This window comes from Salvia hispanica, chromosome 6, assembly GCF_029641045.1.
Source record: "Salvia hispanica isolate PSC_SH4W2 chromosome 6, Shi_PSC_v1, whole genome shotgun sequence".
NCBI classification, from domain to species: domain Eukaryota; kingdom Viridiplantae; phylum Streptophyta; class Magnoliopsida; order Lamiales; family Lamiaceae; genus Salvia; species Salvia hispanica.
The window spans coordinates 38,770,015-38,784,706 of record NC_142697.1 but is presented as its reverse complement, the minus strand read 5'-3'; the positions used below and the strand labels follow the sequence as shown (position 1 = coordinate 38,784,706).

General features: G+C 37.4%; 2 protein-coding genes across 3 annotated transcripts; both read left to right on the top strand.

The window, feature by feature from the left end:
• Positions 1-912: 912 nt before the first annotated feature.
• On the top strand, positions 913-3,143 carry LOC125206817 (putative receptor-like protein kinase At1g11050). Its single transcript, XM_048106040.2, has 2 exons — positions 913-1,760; positions 1,965-3,143. The coding sequence occupies exons 1-2, from the start codon at positions 1,031-1,033 to the stop codon at positions 2,987-2,989; spliced, it is 1,755 nt and encodes a 584-aa protein (XP_047961997.2). The 5' UTR covers positions 913-1,030; the 3' UTR covers positions 2,990-3,143.
• Positions 3,144-10,584: 7,441 nt separating this feature from the next.
• On the top strand, positions 10,585-13,677 carry LOC125208459 (transcription factor bHLH160). Of its 2 annotated transcripts, none has more exons than XM_089059879.1 (4): positions 10,585-10,766; positions 11,228-11,629; positions 11,948-12,283; positions 13,517-13,677. In XM_089059879.1, the coding sequence occupies exons 2-4, from the start codon at positions 11,294-11,296 to the stop codon at positions 13,589-13,591; spliced, it is 747 nt and encodes a 248-aa protein (XP_088916005.1). In that variant the 5' UTR covers positions 10,585-10,766; positions 11,228-11,293; the 3' UTR covers positions 13,592-13,677. The 2 variants fall into 2 exon arrangements, with proteins under 2 accessions (XP_088916005.1, XP_088916006.1); XM_089059880.1 differs by having other exon boundaries at positions 10,585-10,974.
• Positions 13,678-14,692: the final 1,015 nt, after the last annotated feature.

Sequence of the window (14,692 nt, the reverse complement as noted above, 5' to 3'; positions counted from 1 at the left end):
AGGTTTTGGTTTAAAAAGCCAAAAACCCTTTAAAAAAATATCTCATAATTTTAAAACGCATATAACTTTCTCAATTTAAATTATTTTTTCGCACAACATATATCAAATTAAAGATAATTTCATAAGGATTCTAATGAGATCTCACTTGCATATGTTCCGATGTCAAAATTTTAAAAAAAAATTCAATAATTTTCAATTTTTTCGTACCGCAACAAATGTCAATATGATAAAATATGTCAATATAATACATGTAGAATATCAATATAAGCTATGTGTTAACATAATCAAAGCATTGTGTTCACATTGTCGTGTTGATATTTTCGAAACACTATATTGACATTTTCATCCAAAACTCTAATTTGATAGTTTTTTTTATCCTTTTCAATTTAATTAATAAAAATAAAAATTACCCGCGGCAAATTGTAGACCACATGTTTTCTAAAATCATACTCCCTCCGTCCTAAGATAAGTGACTTGTATTCTTTTTTGGGGTGTTCCACTATAAATGACCTATTTCCATTCTTAGCAAAAAGTTATATCTCTTACTTTATTTTCCATCTACTTTATTCTCTCTTCTCTCTTCTACTTTTTCCTCTCTCATATTTTACTCTCTCCATTTTAATTTATTTAAATACCATTCCTTAAATTCTGTGCCTAAAAAAAGTAAGTCACTTACCTTGAAGTACCTTGGAGTGAAGAGAGTATAATTTTATATTAGTTGTAGTTAGCAATTAAATGATAAATTAGTAATTGATCCCTCAGTAATGGTTACACATGCTCAAATATTATGATTAGGTCAATTAAGTAATAAACTACTCCGTAAATCTCAACTAATAATTTTAAGTTTGAATGAAAATCAAATTTCCCAATCAATCACTTTCCCAATTTTCTTAATTTGATGTAGGCTGAAACTTACTTTACTGGGTGTTAAGATATTTCCTTATTGTTTCACTCCGGACAGAAATTTCAACAATAAAGAAGAAATCATCGTCTTTGAGGATGAAGCCAGCCTTGATTTTGAGGTGAAAACATGATTCCTCATGCCATAATCTCTGCAATCTTCTTCTTCTTCTTCACCCGATCATCGGCATGCCCCCTGGATCTAGAATACGTGGTCAAAATCCCCTGGGACACCTCCTCTTGCCGGCCGTCAACGGGTATTCCTTCCCCCAATTGCTGCCAAACGCTCACCAGCCTCTACGGCGTCGCCTTCGCGCACCGCTTGAAAAACACATCCCTATTCCGCCTCCCCGACCTCGAAACGGCGTCGTCCTGCCTCTCCAATTTCCAATCCAAACTCGACCGCCTCGCCCTCCCGCGCCAAATCGCCTCCGCCTGCTTCGCGCCGCACCGCTTCGTCAACACCACCGACGTCTGCGCGGGCCTCCAGACCAGGCGCGACTGGGTGGCGCTGCTGGGGGAGTCCACGCCTCTCGACCTCGCGTGCCGCCGCGATCTGTCTGACCTCGGCGCCTGCGATGCCTGCGTCGGCGCGGGGTTTAGGGCGCAGTCGCGATTGCTGGAGATTGATGGGAATATCTCGCACTCCACTGGCTGCTTTCATTATACGATTCTGTATGCCGCTGGAGTGGTCAATGAGCTCGGGCCTCACAGCACCGGAGCGCTCTCTTGTATCTTCGGCTTGCCTTTGCTCTCCCGCGGAGCCGGAGGAGGGGATCGGAGCCTCATCCTTGCCGCCGCCGGCGCTGGTTTCGCCGCCGTGGTGGTGACTTGCCTCGTCGCTTTCCTACTCAAAGGAGGTTTGTGGATACAATTTTGCTTTTACGATTTTAGGATTTTTTCTGATGATTGAGCATTTTAATTAGTACTGTTAGCCTAATTTAGCATTTCACAGTAATTGAATTTTGAATTTGAACTAGGGTTTGATCAAATTTTGTGATTTTTTCTATAATTTAGCGTTTTTATTAGTACTGTTAGCCTAACTAATCTTGAATTTCTTGTAGTGATCGGAGAGAAGCAGGTGGCAGCCTCAGAGTCGGATGGGTTTCCGAGCTCGGATTCCGACTCCTCGGACGATAGGCCGCTGCTCAACTGGAGGCCCAAGACGGACACATTGTGGTACAAAATCAATGATATTGAGAAAGCAACTGATAACTTGTCACCAAGAAATTTGATTGGGAGAGGGCAATTTGGAGAGGTGTATAAAGGCAAACTAGGAGATGGCAGCTTGATCGCCGTGAAGAAAGTAATCGATACAGAGTTGGAGTTTGTGAGCGAAGTCGAGATCATCACCAGTTTGCGCCACCGAAACCTGGTCCCTCTCCGTGGCTGCTGCGTCGACGACACCACCGATCAAAAATACCTCATCTACGACTACATGCCCAACGGCAACCTAAGCGAGCACCTCTTCCCAAAACAGAGAGGGTCGGACAGAGCAATGCCGTGGCCGCAGAGGAAGAGCGTGATCTTGGACGTCGCCAACGCGTTGCTCTACCTCCACCGCGGCGTCAACCCTCCGGTCTACCACCGGGACATCAAGCCGACGAACATACTCTTGGACGCGCAGATGAGGGCGAGGGTGGCGGATTTCGGGCTGGCCAAGCGAGGGGAGATGGGGGAGGGGCGCCTCACGACGAGGATAGCGGGGACGCACGGGTACTTGGCGCCGGAGTACGCTTTGTACGGGCAGCTGACGGAGAAGAGCGACGTGTATAGCTTCGGGATAGTGGTGCTGGAGGTGATGTGCGGGAGGAAGGCGCTGGATCTGTCGTCGTCGACGGTGTTGATAACGGATTGGGCGTGGCCGCACGTGAAGGGGGGGAGGGTGGAGCAGGTGTTGGATCCTTGCTTGTTGGGAGGAGGGTTTCCGAGGGTGATTATGGAGAGATTTGTGGTGGTGGGGATTCTTTGTGCGCATTTGATGGTGGCGTTGAGGCCTACGATTTTGGAGGCGGTGAAGATGTTGGAAGGGGATATTGAGCTGCCCATTGTTCCGGATAGGCCATCCTTTGCTCCTTTTCCAAATTGAAGAAGCAAGGGTGGTGTAATTGTATTTGTGTTGTGCATATTTTTTGAATTTTTTTTCTTTTTTTTTTTTTGCAGTGATGTTTTTGTTCGGTAATTATACGATATTAAAACAAATAAAAGGAAAGCAAAAAAGAAAGCTATATGATGGCAGAAAATCAAGTGTGTATATAAAATACTTCCAGATACAACTTATTTATAGGCAAGTTGCTCAACAACTTCCTAAAATCTCTCTAGCACTATCTGCCACTAACAAAACAGAATAACAGAATTAAATTGACTACTAAATCACTCTACTGGTGACTCCTAAATTCTAGAATAGAAAATAACAGAACAAACTAATTAAAAACAACCACTAAACATATCTGTTAGTTCCTAAAGTTTAGCACTAATTTTAACACTCCCCCTTAGTGCAAACTCCCGATCAACAACACCTAAGGCAGCACGGAAAAGCTCGAATTTAGACTTCGCCAAGGCCTTAGTGAAAATATCAGCCACTTGATCGTTGGTGCAGACTCCCTCTAGCTTGACTTCTTGATTAAGAACCTTCTCACGAATAAAGTGATGTCGAACTTCAATGTGCTTCGTACGAGCATGAAAAACTGGATTTGAAGCCAACTTTATAGCACTTTCATTGTCGCACTTGATCTGCACAGGATAGTCGACATTGCTTAGCATATCTCCAATCAATCTCTTCAGCCAAACACATTCTTGTGCAGCCATGGTTGCTGCAACATACTCTGCTTCACTACTTGACAAGGCCACAGTATCTTGTTTCTTCGAACACCATGAAACGACCGCTGAACCAATATCAAAACAGTAGCCCGTAGTTGACCGACGATCATTTGAGTCTCCAGCCCAATCTGCATCAACAAATCCACTCAACAAGAATTTATCACAATTCTTATATAGTAGCCCGTGGCTTATAGTTCCTTTCACATAGCGCAGGATTCTCTTCGCAGCATCTAAATGATAACTCCTTGGATTTTGCATAAATTGTGCAACAACACCAACACAGTAAGAGATCTCGGGCTTTGTGATGGTCAAGTAAATCAGACTCCCAACAAGCTGTCGAAACTTCTTAGCATCTTTCAGTGGCTTTCCTTCATCTTTCTTCAACTTGAGATTTGATTCCATTGGTGTAGCCATTTCTTTCGACTCCCCCATGTTGAAGCGCTCCAAGAGACTCCTTGCATAGCCAAGGAAACATTCAACCTCTCCCAAATTTTTCATCTCAAAGCGAACAGATAGATCAGCCATCAACTCAACGATTTCTGACTCATTTCCTCCCGTTATTATCATATCATCAACATACAATAATACTAGAAGATGCACATGTGGTTCTATTTTGACGAACAAACTGGAATTTGAGGTAGATACTCTAAAACCACAAAAGAGAAGGTATTGAGCAACTTTACCATACCAAGCTCGAGGTGCTTGCTTCAAGCCATATAACGTCTTCTTCAAACGACACACATAGGCTGGAAACTTTGTTGAGACGAAGCCTTCGGGCTGTTCCATAAATACCGGACGATCCAGCTCACCATAAAGAAATGCATTCTTTACATCGAGTTGCCACAACTTCCAACCTTTGAGTGCAGCAATAGAGAAAATAGATCTTACTGTCACCATTTTTGCTACTGGACTGAAAGTCTCCTCATAGTCAATTCCATAGCTTTGAGAAAACCCGCGAGCAACTAAACGAGCTTTAAACCTGTTAATGGTTCCATCCGACTTCTTTTTGATGCGGAATACCCATTTGCACGAGACGATTTGACAGTTTTCAGGCCTGCACACCAGCTCTCATGTCTCGTTTCTGTCTAAGGCTTCGATCTCCTCTCGCATAGCTTTTTCCCAATTTGGACAGCCCTTTGCTTCTTCATAGCTTATTGGATCTTCAACATTCATCTCTCCTATAAAGAAACACGATACAACCGAACAATGATTGATATCTACCTCATAATGTTTGAGATAATCTGGTTGTCGTATCTCTCTTCTCGGCCTTCCAGAAACTTGTTGCACATCACTACTTTCTGCACTTCCATAAGCATCAGCAATCTGTTCAGAAGCTGCAGAAGCTGGTGAACCATTTTCAGCCTCTTCACGGCTAGAGACTTGTTCATCTACGTCAGGAAATAGTGGCTCCAAACAATCTTGATCCCCATCAAGAGCTGCGAATTCTCGAACAGCATAAAGAGACGACACTTCATCAAATACCACATCTCTAGACGTAGTATACTTCATTGTCTTTGGATCCATGCACCTCCAGCCCTTTCTATAACAGTCATATCCAACAAATATACACTTCTTCGCTTTCGGGTCAAGCTTAGTTCTATTAGACTTAGGAACATGTACGTAGCAAATAGAACCAAAGACCCGAAAGTAACTGACATCTGGAACGTCACCATATAAAATCTCAAAAGGTGATTTTTGAGTACCTGGCCAGGGAGGCAGCCTGTTCGTCACATGACAGGCACATTTAACAGCTTCAGCCCAAAGTTCTCGAGGAAAATTCTTTTCATGCAGCCATGAAAGACAAACTGAGGTGAGATGAGCTAGCTTTCTTTCCGCCACTCCGTTCTGCTGAGGAGTGTCGGGACAAGTCATTTGCCGTTGAATGCCATTGTCTTCGCAATATTTGAAGAAAGCATCTGACATATATTCTCCACCATTGTCACTGCGGAGGCACTTTATCTTCTTCCCAAACTCCTTTTCAACAGCATTTCTGAACTCCACAAACTTGGATAGAGCCTCACTCTTTTCTTTCAAAAATTTCACCCAAGTGAACCTTGAGTGATCATCCACCAACACCATAACATAGCGATGACTGCTGCAGCTTGGTGTTCTAGTCGGCCCCATCAAATCTGTGTGAACTAACTCGAACAATGTAGATCTACGATTCAAGGACTTTTTAAAAGGAAGTCTATGTGATTTACCATATTGACATCCTTGACAAATTACATCTTCGCGCACATTCACCAGAGTAGGCATACCAGCGATCAGCTTCTTAGACGACATTTACTGCAGTAGCTGATAGCCTACATGCCCTAACCGAGCATGCCATATCGATGTATTGTCGGTTTGACTAGTTTTCTTGACATAAGCTTCACCAGCTGACATAACAAACAAAGAACCCTTCTTCTCTCCAATATACGTTATATCAGCAGAAATATTCTTCACATTATCAAGCACCTTCACATCATTAGGACCAAACAAGACATACTTTCCAGATTCTGTAATTTGAGTGACCGAAACTAGATTTCGTTTCAAACCTGGAACGTGGTAAACACCATGAAGCTTGACACTTTTGGCTGATGGATTTCCGACAACGTCAATGGTCACGTCACCTTCTTTGGCTACTGGATGAGCTGAGTTGTCTGCAGTGACAACAACTCTCTCTCCATGGTGATCACGCATCTCTGAGAACAAAGTGGCATTTCCGGTTGCATGATGAGAGCAACCAGAATCGATGATCCATTCCTCCTTGTCGTTGATGTAGTTAACATGGACATCACCTGCCTTTCCTTTGATTTCTTCAACGGTGAAGCACTGGTCCCATTCAATTTTATCATCTCCATCATTTGTGCAGGCAACGTTAGCTTTAGTAAGCTTAACACGACAATTCTTCTTAATATGCCCAAGTTTTCCACACCTGAAACACGTGATAGGTTTCTTACTTGGAGATTTGCCTTTGTCTGCACTCGTGTCTTCATCCTTGCCCTTGTTCGAAGTCCAAGCATTCTTCTTGTTTGATTTCCCTTTTGAGAAAAGAACAGCATCAGAATCAAGATTTTTCTCCATTTGTTTCGCCAAGGCTTCTTGATTACAAAGCAGATTCTCTAGCTGCTCTACTGAAGGCTGATTTGACCACCCTTGGATCGAGGTAACGAAGGGCCCATACTCCTTCCTCAGACCACGAATAAGATAGCGACGCAGACGTGCTTCGCTGATCTTTTCGTTCGTGTCTATCTCTGATATTTCAGCACAACAACTTTTAATCCGTAAAAAGTATTCGAAAACTGACATACCTCCTTGAGTTAACATTGCTAACTCATTCTCCAAAAGTTGCAGCCTTGCGGTGTTTTTCTTGGTACAAACACTTTCAAGTGTTTGCCAAACTTCTTTTGGAGAGCTCACATCACGAACATGATCAATGAACTCCTTGCTGATAGATGTCCTCGGCGCAAAGAGTGCCTTACCGCACTTGATCTTCCACTTCCTTCGTGATTCGGCATTTTCAGGAACATCTCTGGGGACCTCCGTTTCGGCACCGGCGACTAGCTCCCACAGATCCTGATCTTGAAGATATGCCTGTTATGGCCTACAAGTTTCTCCATCCCGAACTGATTATTTCCACCATTTGAAGCTTCCATCGTATTGACGACAAGAGCTTTCCCAAGAGTACAACCTGGCTCTGGTACCATAAAACAAATAAAAGGAAAGCAGAAAAGAAAGCTATACGATGGCAGAAAATCAGTGTGTATATAAAATACTTCCAGATACAACTTATTTATAGGCAAGCTGCTCAACAACTTCCTAAAATCTCTCTAGCACTATCTGCCACTAATAAAACAGAATAACAGAATTAAATTGACTACTAAATCACTCTACTAGTGACTCCTAAATTCTAGAATAGAAAATAACAGAACAAACTAATTAAAAACAACCACTAAAAACAACCACTAAACATATCTGTTAGTTCCTAAAGTTTAGCTCTAATTTTAACAGATATGTATACAAAATTTCATCATTGTTAATGTTAGTTCAAAATATTTCCGACATAGGACATTGGATGGTGTTCGAGTTATCGGCTTAAATGACCTTTGAATGAGATATTGCTTTGTACATTGATTAATACAGAAGGTTTCAAGTTGACATCATTCTACTCGGTCGATGTATAAAATAATTTTTTTCTTATGTGGCCTCCTGAGTGAAATCACAATTGGGGGTGGCATGAAAAGAATGAATTGCAATTGGCAAAGGGAACCTATAGTCGTTTCAATAAGAATGATTCGGAGGCCACATAGGCAAAAATTGACGATGTAAAACAATGGTACAACTTTATGCCAGTTTTAAAAAAAATGTACTACTACAATATAAAACAATGGTAAAACTAAATGGATGGATTGTGCTGTGATGTTTTTTTTAGTGTGGAGCCTCTTGTTTAATTAGGCAGAGTGGGTGAATTTGGACCCAATTGGCAAAGGAACCTATAGTGGTGTGACTCGTGTCTATTTACAAGAATTTGGGCCAAATGACCGAAGCCCAATCGGTAATGCCCAAATAGCACCACAATTTCCCTATAATCTCTCCAAGACTCCAACCCTGTAATTCTTTTTACCATCATGCTAATTCCAAATCAAAATTTCAAATCCAAATTCGTCAAAACTTAACATTTACAGTGAATTATGAATGAAATGAAATGAAATGGTTAATATTATAAGGAATGAATATTTGTATAGAGGTAGAAATGATGATTCAAAAATCAAAATGATCGGTGCATGGTTTCTAAAAAAATTAAAGGGAATTTTAGTTTTTATTTTTTGTTAATAGAAAGTCGAATAGGATAGATCTATACTTTACTCTCCTAAATTTTGATTATGCAGAAATTGAATATATTTAAAACCAATATATTTCAAAATGCAAAAACCACCAAATTGCGTACTTATATTATCAGACGTAATCTGTCGTTGTTTAACTAGAACGAACGAAATAACAAGTTCAATATGAACTCATTATGTTAGAGATATTAGACCATTCCCAATCCTACACTAAATTTTAATATGGATGTAGAAAACTTTTCCATTTATCTTGCAAACTCAAATCCATTTTTTTAATTTTTCTACTTAACAACATCAAATACGGGAACACCTACAAAATTTTATGAGACATATACTCAAAAATGGTGAAAATTTAAGTAAATACGGGAACACCTACAAAATTTTATGAGACATATACTCAAAAATGGTGAAAATTTAAGTTTAATGTGAATAATGAGTAATACTTATTACTTTTTGGTATGTCACATACTCAAAAATGAATTTGAGTTTAGTGTAATGGTTGGAGATGATCTTAACGACAGTTATGTATAACAAAAATGGTACTATGTTCCTTTTTAATTGAATCATTTTTGACAAAAAAAGTAATTAATATAATTTCTAATTTATTACTATCTCTTTACTTTACTTAATAAACACCCCTTTCTTAATTTCGGTAATGAAAAGAAACGTGTCAATTAACAATGATTAATGGAGTAGTACTTTACTAAATACTCTTTCCGTTCCACTTTAGGAGTCCCGGTTTACTATTTTTGGATGTCCCACTTTAGGAGTCCCGGTTGGAATATTCCATAATTGGTAATAGGCTCCACATTCCACTCACCTTTTTTCACTCACATTTTATTATAAAACTAATATATAAAAGTAGGACCCACAATCCACTATCTTTTTCACCAACTTTCCTTTATATTTCTTAAAACTTGTGCCGAACTCAACCGGAACTCCTAAAGTGGGACGGATGGAGTAATAATAATAATAGTACTAGTAAATATTGATAGGAATGTGATCAAATGAAAACTCTAAATATTGTACAAACTCAAAACTATGATCTGGACCATTGAAAAACGTCAACAGATCACAAAAAAACATCAACACGAAAATGTCAACAGAATTTCAACGGTAGTCAATGATTGAGGATGTGTTGATATTGTATTGATACTATGTTGACATTAAAATCTTGAAATTTTACACCGTGTTGATATTGTATTGAAACAGTGTTGAAGCTGTGTTGAGGAGTTTTGAGTTTATACAATATATAAGTTTGCATTTTATCACTGCTCCATATTGATAATAGTAATAGTAAAATTACACATGGTCCTGTTGTAACGCAAACTATATCTATCCTAATTCCTACAACTACAAACTAAAATATTATCATTAAAATTCAAGATCTAATAATCTACTAAGATGACATGAAATAATATCAACAGAAAACATTAATATATTGTCAACCGGTAGAAAACATTAATACATTGTCAACCGGTTGATGTTGTGTTGATAATTTTTATTGACGTTATATGCCATCTGTTCTCGACATCAAACCTTGAAATCTAATACTTCCTTTGTCCCTGAAATTGTCATATTTTTTTCATTTTCGTCTGTCCCATAAAATTTGTCACATTTAACTTTTTTATTATTTTTGGTAGTGGACTCCACATTCCATTAACTTATTCTCACTCATATTTTATTATAAAACTAATACTTTAAAAGTAAGACTCACGTCCTATCAATTTTTTCAACCCAACTTCCATTACATTTCTTAAAATTCATGTCCGATCACACTGTGAGGAAGTACTATATATTTTAGTCTGTAATATATAGTAGTTCCATCCCAGTACTAAAGTGTTAGGAGAACGAGAATTCTTAGGACAATAGACCAATAGTTGTACTTCAGAATATAGGGTATTGCGGTATTGTACTAGCTTTAGTCATGTGTTGTACTACTAAGCTATATACATAAACAAATTTAAAAACCGAACAAAGGACATGACTCGATATACATTCTTAATTCATGAGTTAAAACGCAACTTGTCTACATCATACTAATTGAACTTGTAATTATACTTGTTATCCTCTTTCCAATTGACTTTTGTATTTAATTTCATAATTTCGGAAAAAACATACATAAGTCATGAGGTGATGAAAGCGAAGTGTGATATCTTTGATTCAGCTAGCATCTCTCATCTTCTCTATATTGCGAGCTCCTTTCAGCATTCATTTCCTGTAAGCTTTTATTGTGCTGGTTTCATTATCATCACTAGCTAGATTTTTTTTCACTTCTCCACCTTTTCTTTGAGATTATTTGCATATCTGGTTTTCCCTTTTTAAACCCTTTTGAACAATTTCTTATAACCAAAGGAAACCTAAAGATCTCCCAATCCATGAAAATTCATCAAAAGAATTGAAGATGATGGATCAAGTTTTGAGAAAGGTAGCTACTTAATTCAAAACTAGCTAGGGTTAAAAATAAGGGTTTTTAATTTAAGTATTTTTCAAGAACTTGGGGCGAAAATGATAATCGAGTGTCCAGATCTAGCACAAGCTGAAGGGTAGTACAGGTACTATATATATGATGCGGTACTACATTGTATGAATGAAAAATAATTGAAGACAACATAAACAATTATTATAATTAAGCTCTTTGTTCTTCATTTTTAATTTGTTTCTTATTCATTTTGTGTCAGAAACCCTAGATTGATTAATTATTGGGGCAATAACTCCTACTAAATTAATCGATCGAGCTAGACATTATGGATGAGTGGAGCCATCTTGATTCCTTATGGTCAGTTGATGAAGAGATACTAGAATCTGGGGTGGGCCCAGCTCAGATGGATAATAGAGCTGGTGAGGCCTCAGCCTCAGCCTCAGCCTCAGCATCAGCAACACAACAACAAGCAGTAGCCAGGAACAAATTGATCAAGACAAGATCTGCAAGAAAGAATAGTAGTACTAATGTAACAGAAATTGCGGAAGAAGAAGGTGTGAAGAAGCTGGACCACAACGCAAAGGAGAGGATTCGAAGAATGAAGCTTAATGCATCTTACCTTGCTCTTCAAGCACTGCTTCCTGATTCCAGAAGATCTAAGGTGACAATCAATCTATTACTACAATTACTGCATATATATGTGATGATTAATTTGTGCAGTTCTATGAAAACTCTCATTTGAACCATTTGGTTAAATATTAAACATACTTAATAATCATGAGTTTTATACATACAATATTGATGCTTCTTTTTTCTTAATACTAGTACTTTTTATTCACTACATTAGAAGTTTATCAAACTGATTATTAGTTGCCATAGAAGGGGTAAAAAGAGAGAATTTGATCTATCTATATATGTATAATTTCATTATTTCATAGAGATAGTCCATCAATGATAAAGAAAACACAAAATCTTGCAGAAGAAGTGGAGTGCACCTGCAATAGTAGATAGAGTGGTGACATACATTCCTGAGCTGGAGAATGAGATAGAATCATTGAGAGGCAAAAAGGAAAATGTGCAGTTACAACGAGCCAAGGAGAGTAAATCGAGTGCTAAAGAGCAAGACCCCACCATTTCTTTGAACCAAGTTAATCAACAAGAAGCAATTTTTCAAGTTTGTTTGGAGAGACAAGAACAAGAAGAATCACAACTCACCCATTTTCTGGAAGGTCTTGAAAGTGAGGGTGTGAGCATCAAGAGCGCTTCGGCTCTCGACGTTTCTGACACCAGAATTTGCTTCCATTTACACATCCAGGTAACCTACACATCTTAATTCTATCTAATACTCTATTCATATAACACTTTATGTATTAGAATATGTTTATCATGCATGCAATAATCATATTCCCGTTTCTTGGTCTGATTAATTGTTACTTTTGTTTTATGCATTCACTAAATTTTAGGATAGGAAACATTTAAGAGTAGCTAAAATTAACTAGCAGGAAGTATATATATACGTGAGAATACACATAACAATAATGAATGATTAATGCAAAAACATTTCATATATTTTTATTTATTTTATGTGTTTATATGTATTAATGTTTCTTATGTATTTTGAATGAATTGTTTGATGATTAAATTTATGTATATGATTATCAGTTGATACTATCAATGCAAGTTTTAATGGTAAAAGGAACTATAGGTCTAACTGTTTTGTAATTTATCTTCCAAAAGTTCAACTTTAGGTTTATTATGTAAAACTTGTATTCTAAAATCAGCATTAATGTATGACAATGAGTTCCAGCTCAGTTGATATAGAATGATCCATCTTCAACTATGAGGTTGCGGGTTTAACTGTGTGTGTTATACGTGTGAGACGACCAAGAAAAAAGGAAAATTTAGGGCTCTATTTCAAACTTTTGCCTCGATGATGGACGGAGAGAGGGATCATGATATACTGCCTACGTTCACCATTTAAAGAGTTATTTTGACTCAACACATGTTTAAAGAAATTGTTTGACTTTGTGGGGAAAAAATGAATAGAATAAGTTAGTGAAATGTGAGTCTCATTTTTAGTCTTAATTTTATAATGAAATTTGAGTGAAAAAAGTTAGTGGAATATTGAGTCCACATGTCAAAAATAGAAAAAAGTAAATGGATCTTTAAATTGTGCACGTCTTAAAATAGCAACATGGATCTTTAAAGTTTAAATCGTGGATGGATGGAGTATAAGTTACTACTATAAAAGAAAAAACTTGGATCATACAATAGAGGTTAGTTTATCGTAAACTTGTAGCTCGATTGACCCCATGATCAATTAGTTCGCAATTCCAAAGTTTGAGATTTGGGGCTAGAATTGATAAATTTTTCATATATTCTTTCATTTTTTTCATATATTCTTTTAAAGCTTTCTCTTTAATTTTATTTTCGTAGGTTTTTGATAAATTTCGTACATATAGTCGGGAGTTAAATTCACAAAAAGTTGATAAATTATGCATGGCACTAAATCCTAATATATGTATATGCTTGCATGATTTTGCCACAGACAAACGATACTGCTTCAGAAGCGGCCAATTATTTCGAAGAACTACGGGACAAGCTTATTTCTTGGTTGAGGTGATTTTTTTTTTTTTTTTTTTGGCTGTCAAATTAGAGCTAGCAGCTCCGTAATTACACATACTGTCTACATGTATATACTCCCTCCATCCCGCTTTAGCAGTCCCATTGACTTTTCTGCACTCATTTTGTAAAAATGATAATAAATAGTTAAAGTGGAGAAATAATAAAGTAAAAAAGAGAATAATGCAGAGAAGAGTCTTATCTACATTATTCTCTTTTTTACTTTATTATTTCTCCACTTTAACTATTTATTATCATTTTTACAAAACGAGTGCAGAAAAGTCAATGGGACTGCTAAAGCGGGACGGAGGGAGTACTTTTTATTACGAACTATTCACACAGAAATTTTTTTTGTCACAAAAAGGAAAGTGTATACGGATAATCAATTGAAAATGCTATATATATACTCCATTATGTGATGAGTGACAATGGACGAAGCATAGAAATGGATTCAGTAGATATTCACATTTAATTGACATATTAAAATATTTACTTTTCAATATCCACAAAGTTATGGAGTACTCTTTTAACTCGAGACAGTCCTCACTTAAGGTATTTTGATTTGGCAAGTTTAGTTTTGAAAATGGTGAAATAACCTTTAATTGGTTCCTCCAAATGTTATATAACTTCCAAATTTTGTTAGATAAAATAAAACCGGTTTGTGTCGATTGAAATAAACTGGGTTTTCACTCTATTTGCATGTTTATGTTCATAATCCACCTAATTTGATTGGTCGTTTGAAAATTGTCTTGCAAAATCTGTTCTTTAGTTTACCCTATTTAGAAATCATCACATGCATATCGTATTTGGTATAGTTATTTCCTGTTCTTTTGTTTTCTTTTTTGCCTATAACATTAAAATATTTTAAACTGTGAACACGTCAAAACCCTAAAAATTCAACATTTTTATCGTGTAATTACCAGTTTCAATTCTAAAATGTAATACTACTAGTAGTATATTTTCACATGACGGCATTATCGACGGAATCACTAGTAATTTTGTACGTTTGGAATGTGTTACACTGATCATTCTATGATCTATGATTATCATGAAATAACCACTTCTGTTTGTATAACATAAAAAACATCCCCCGATCCATCAT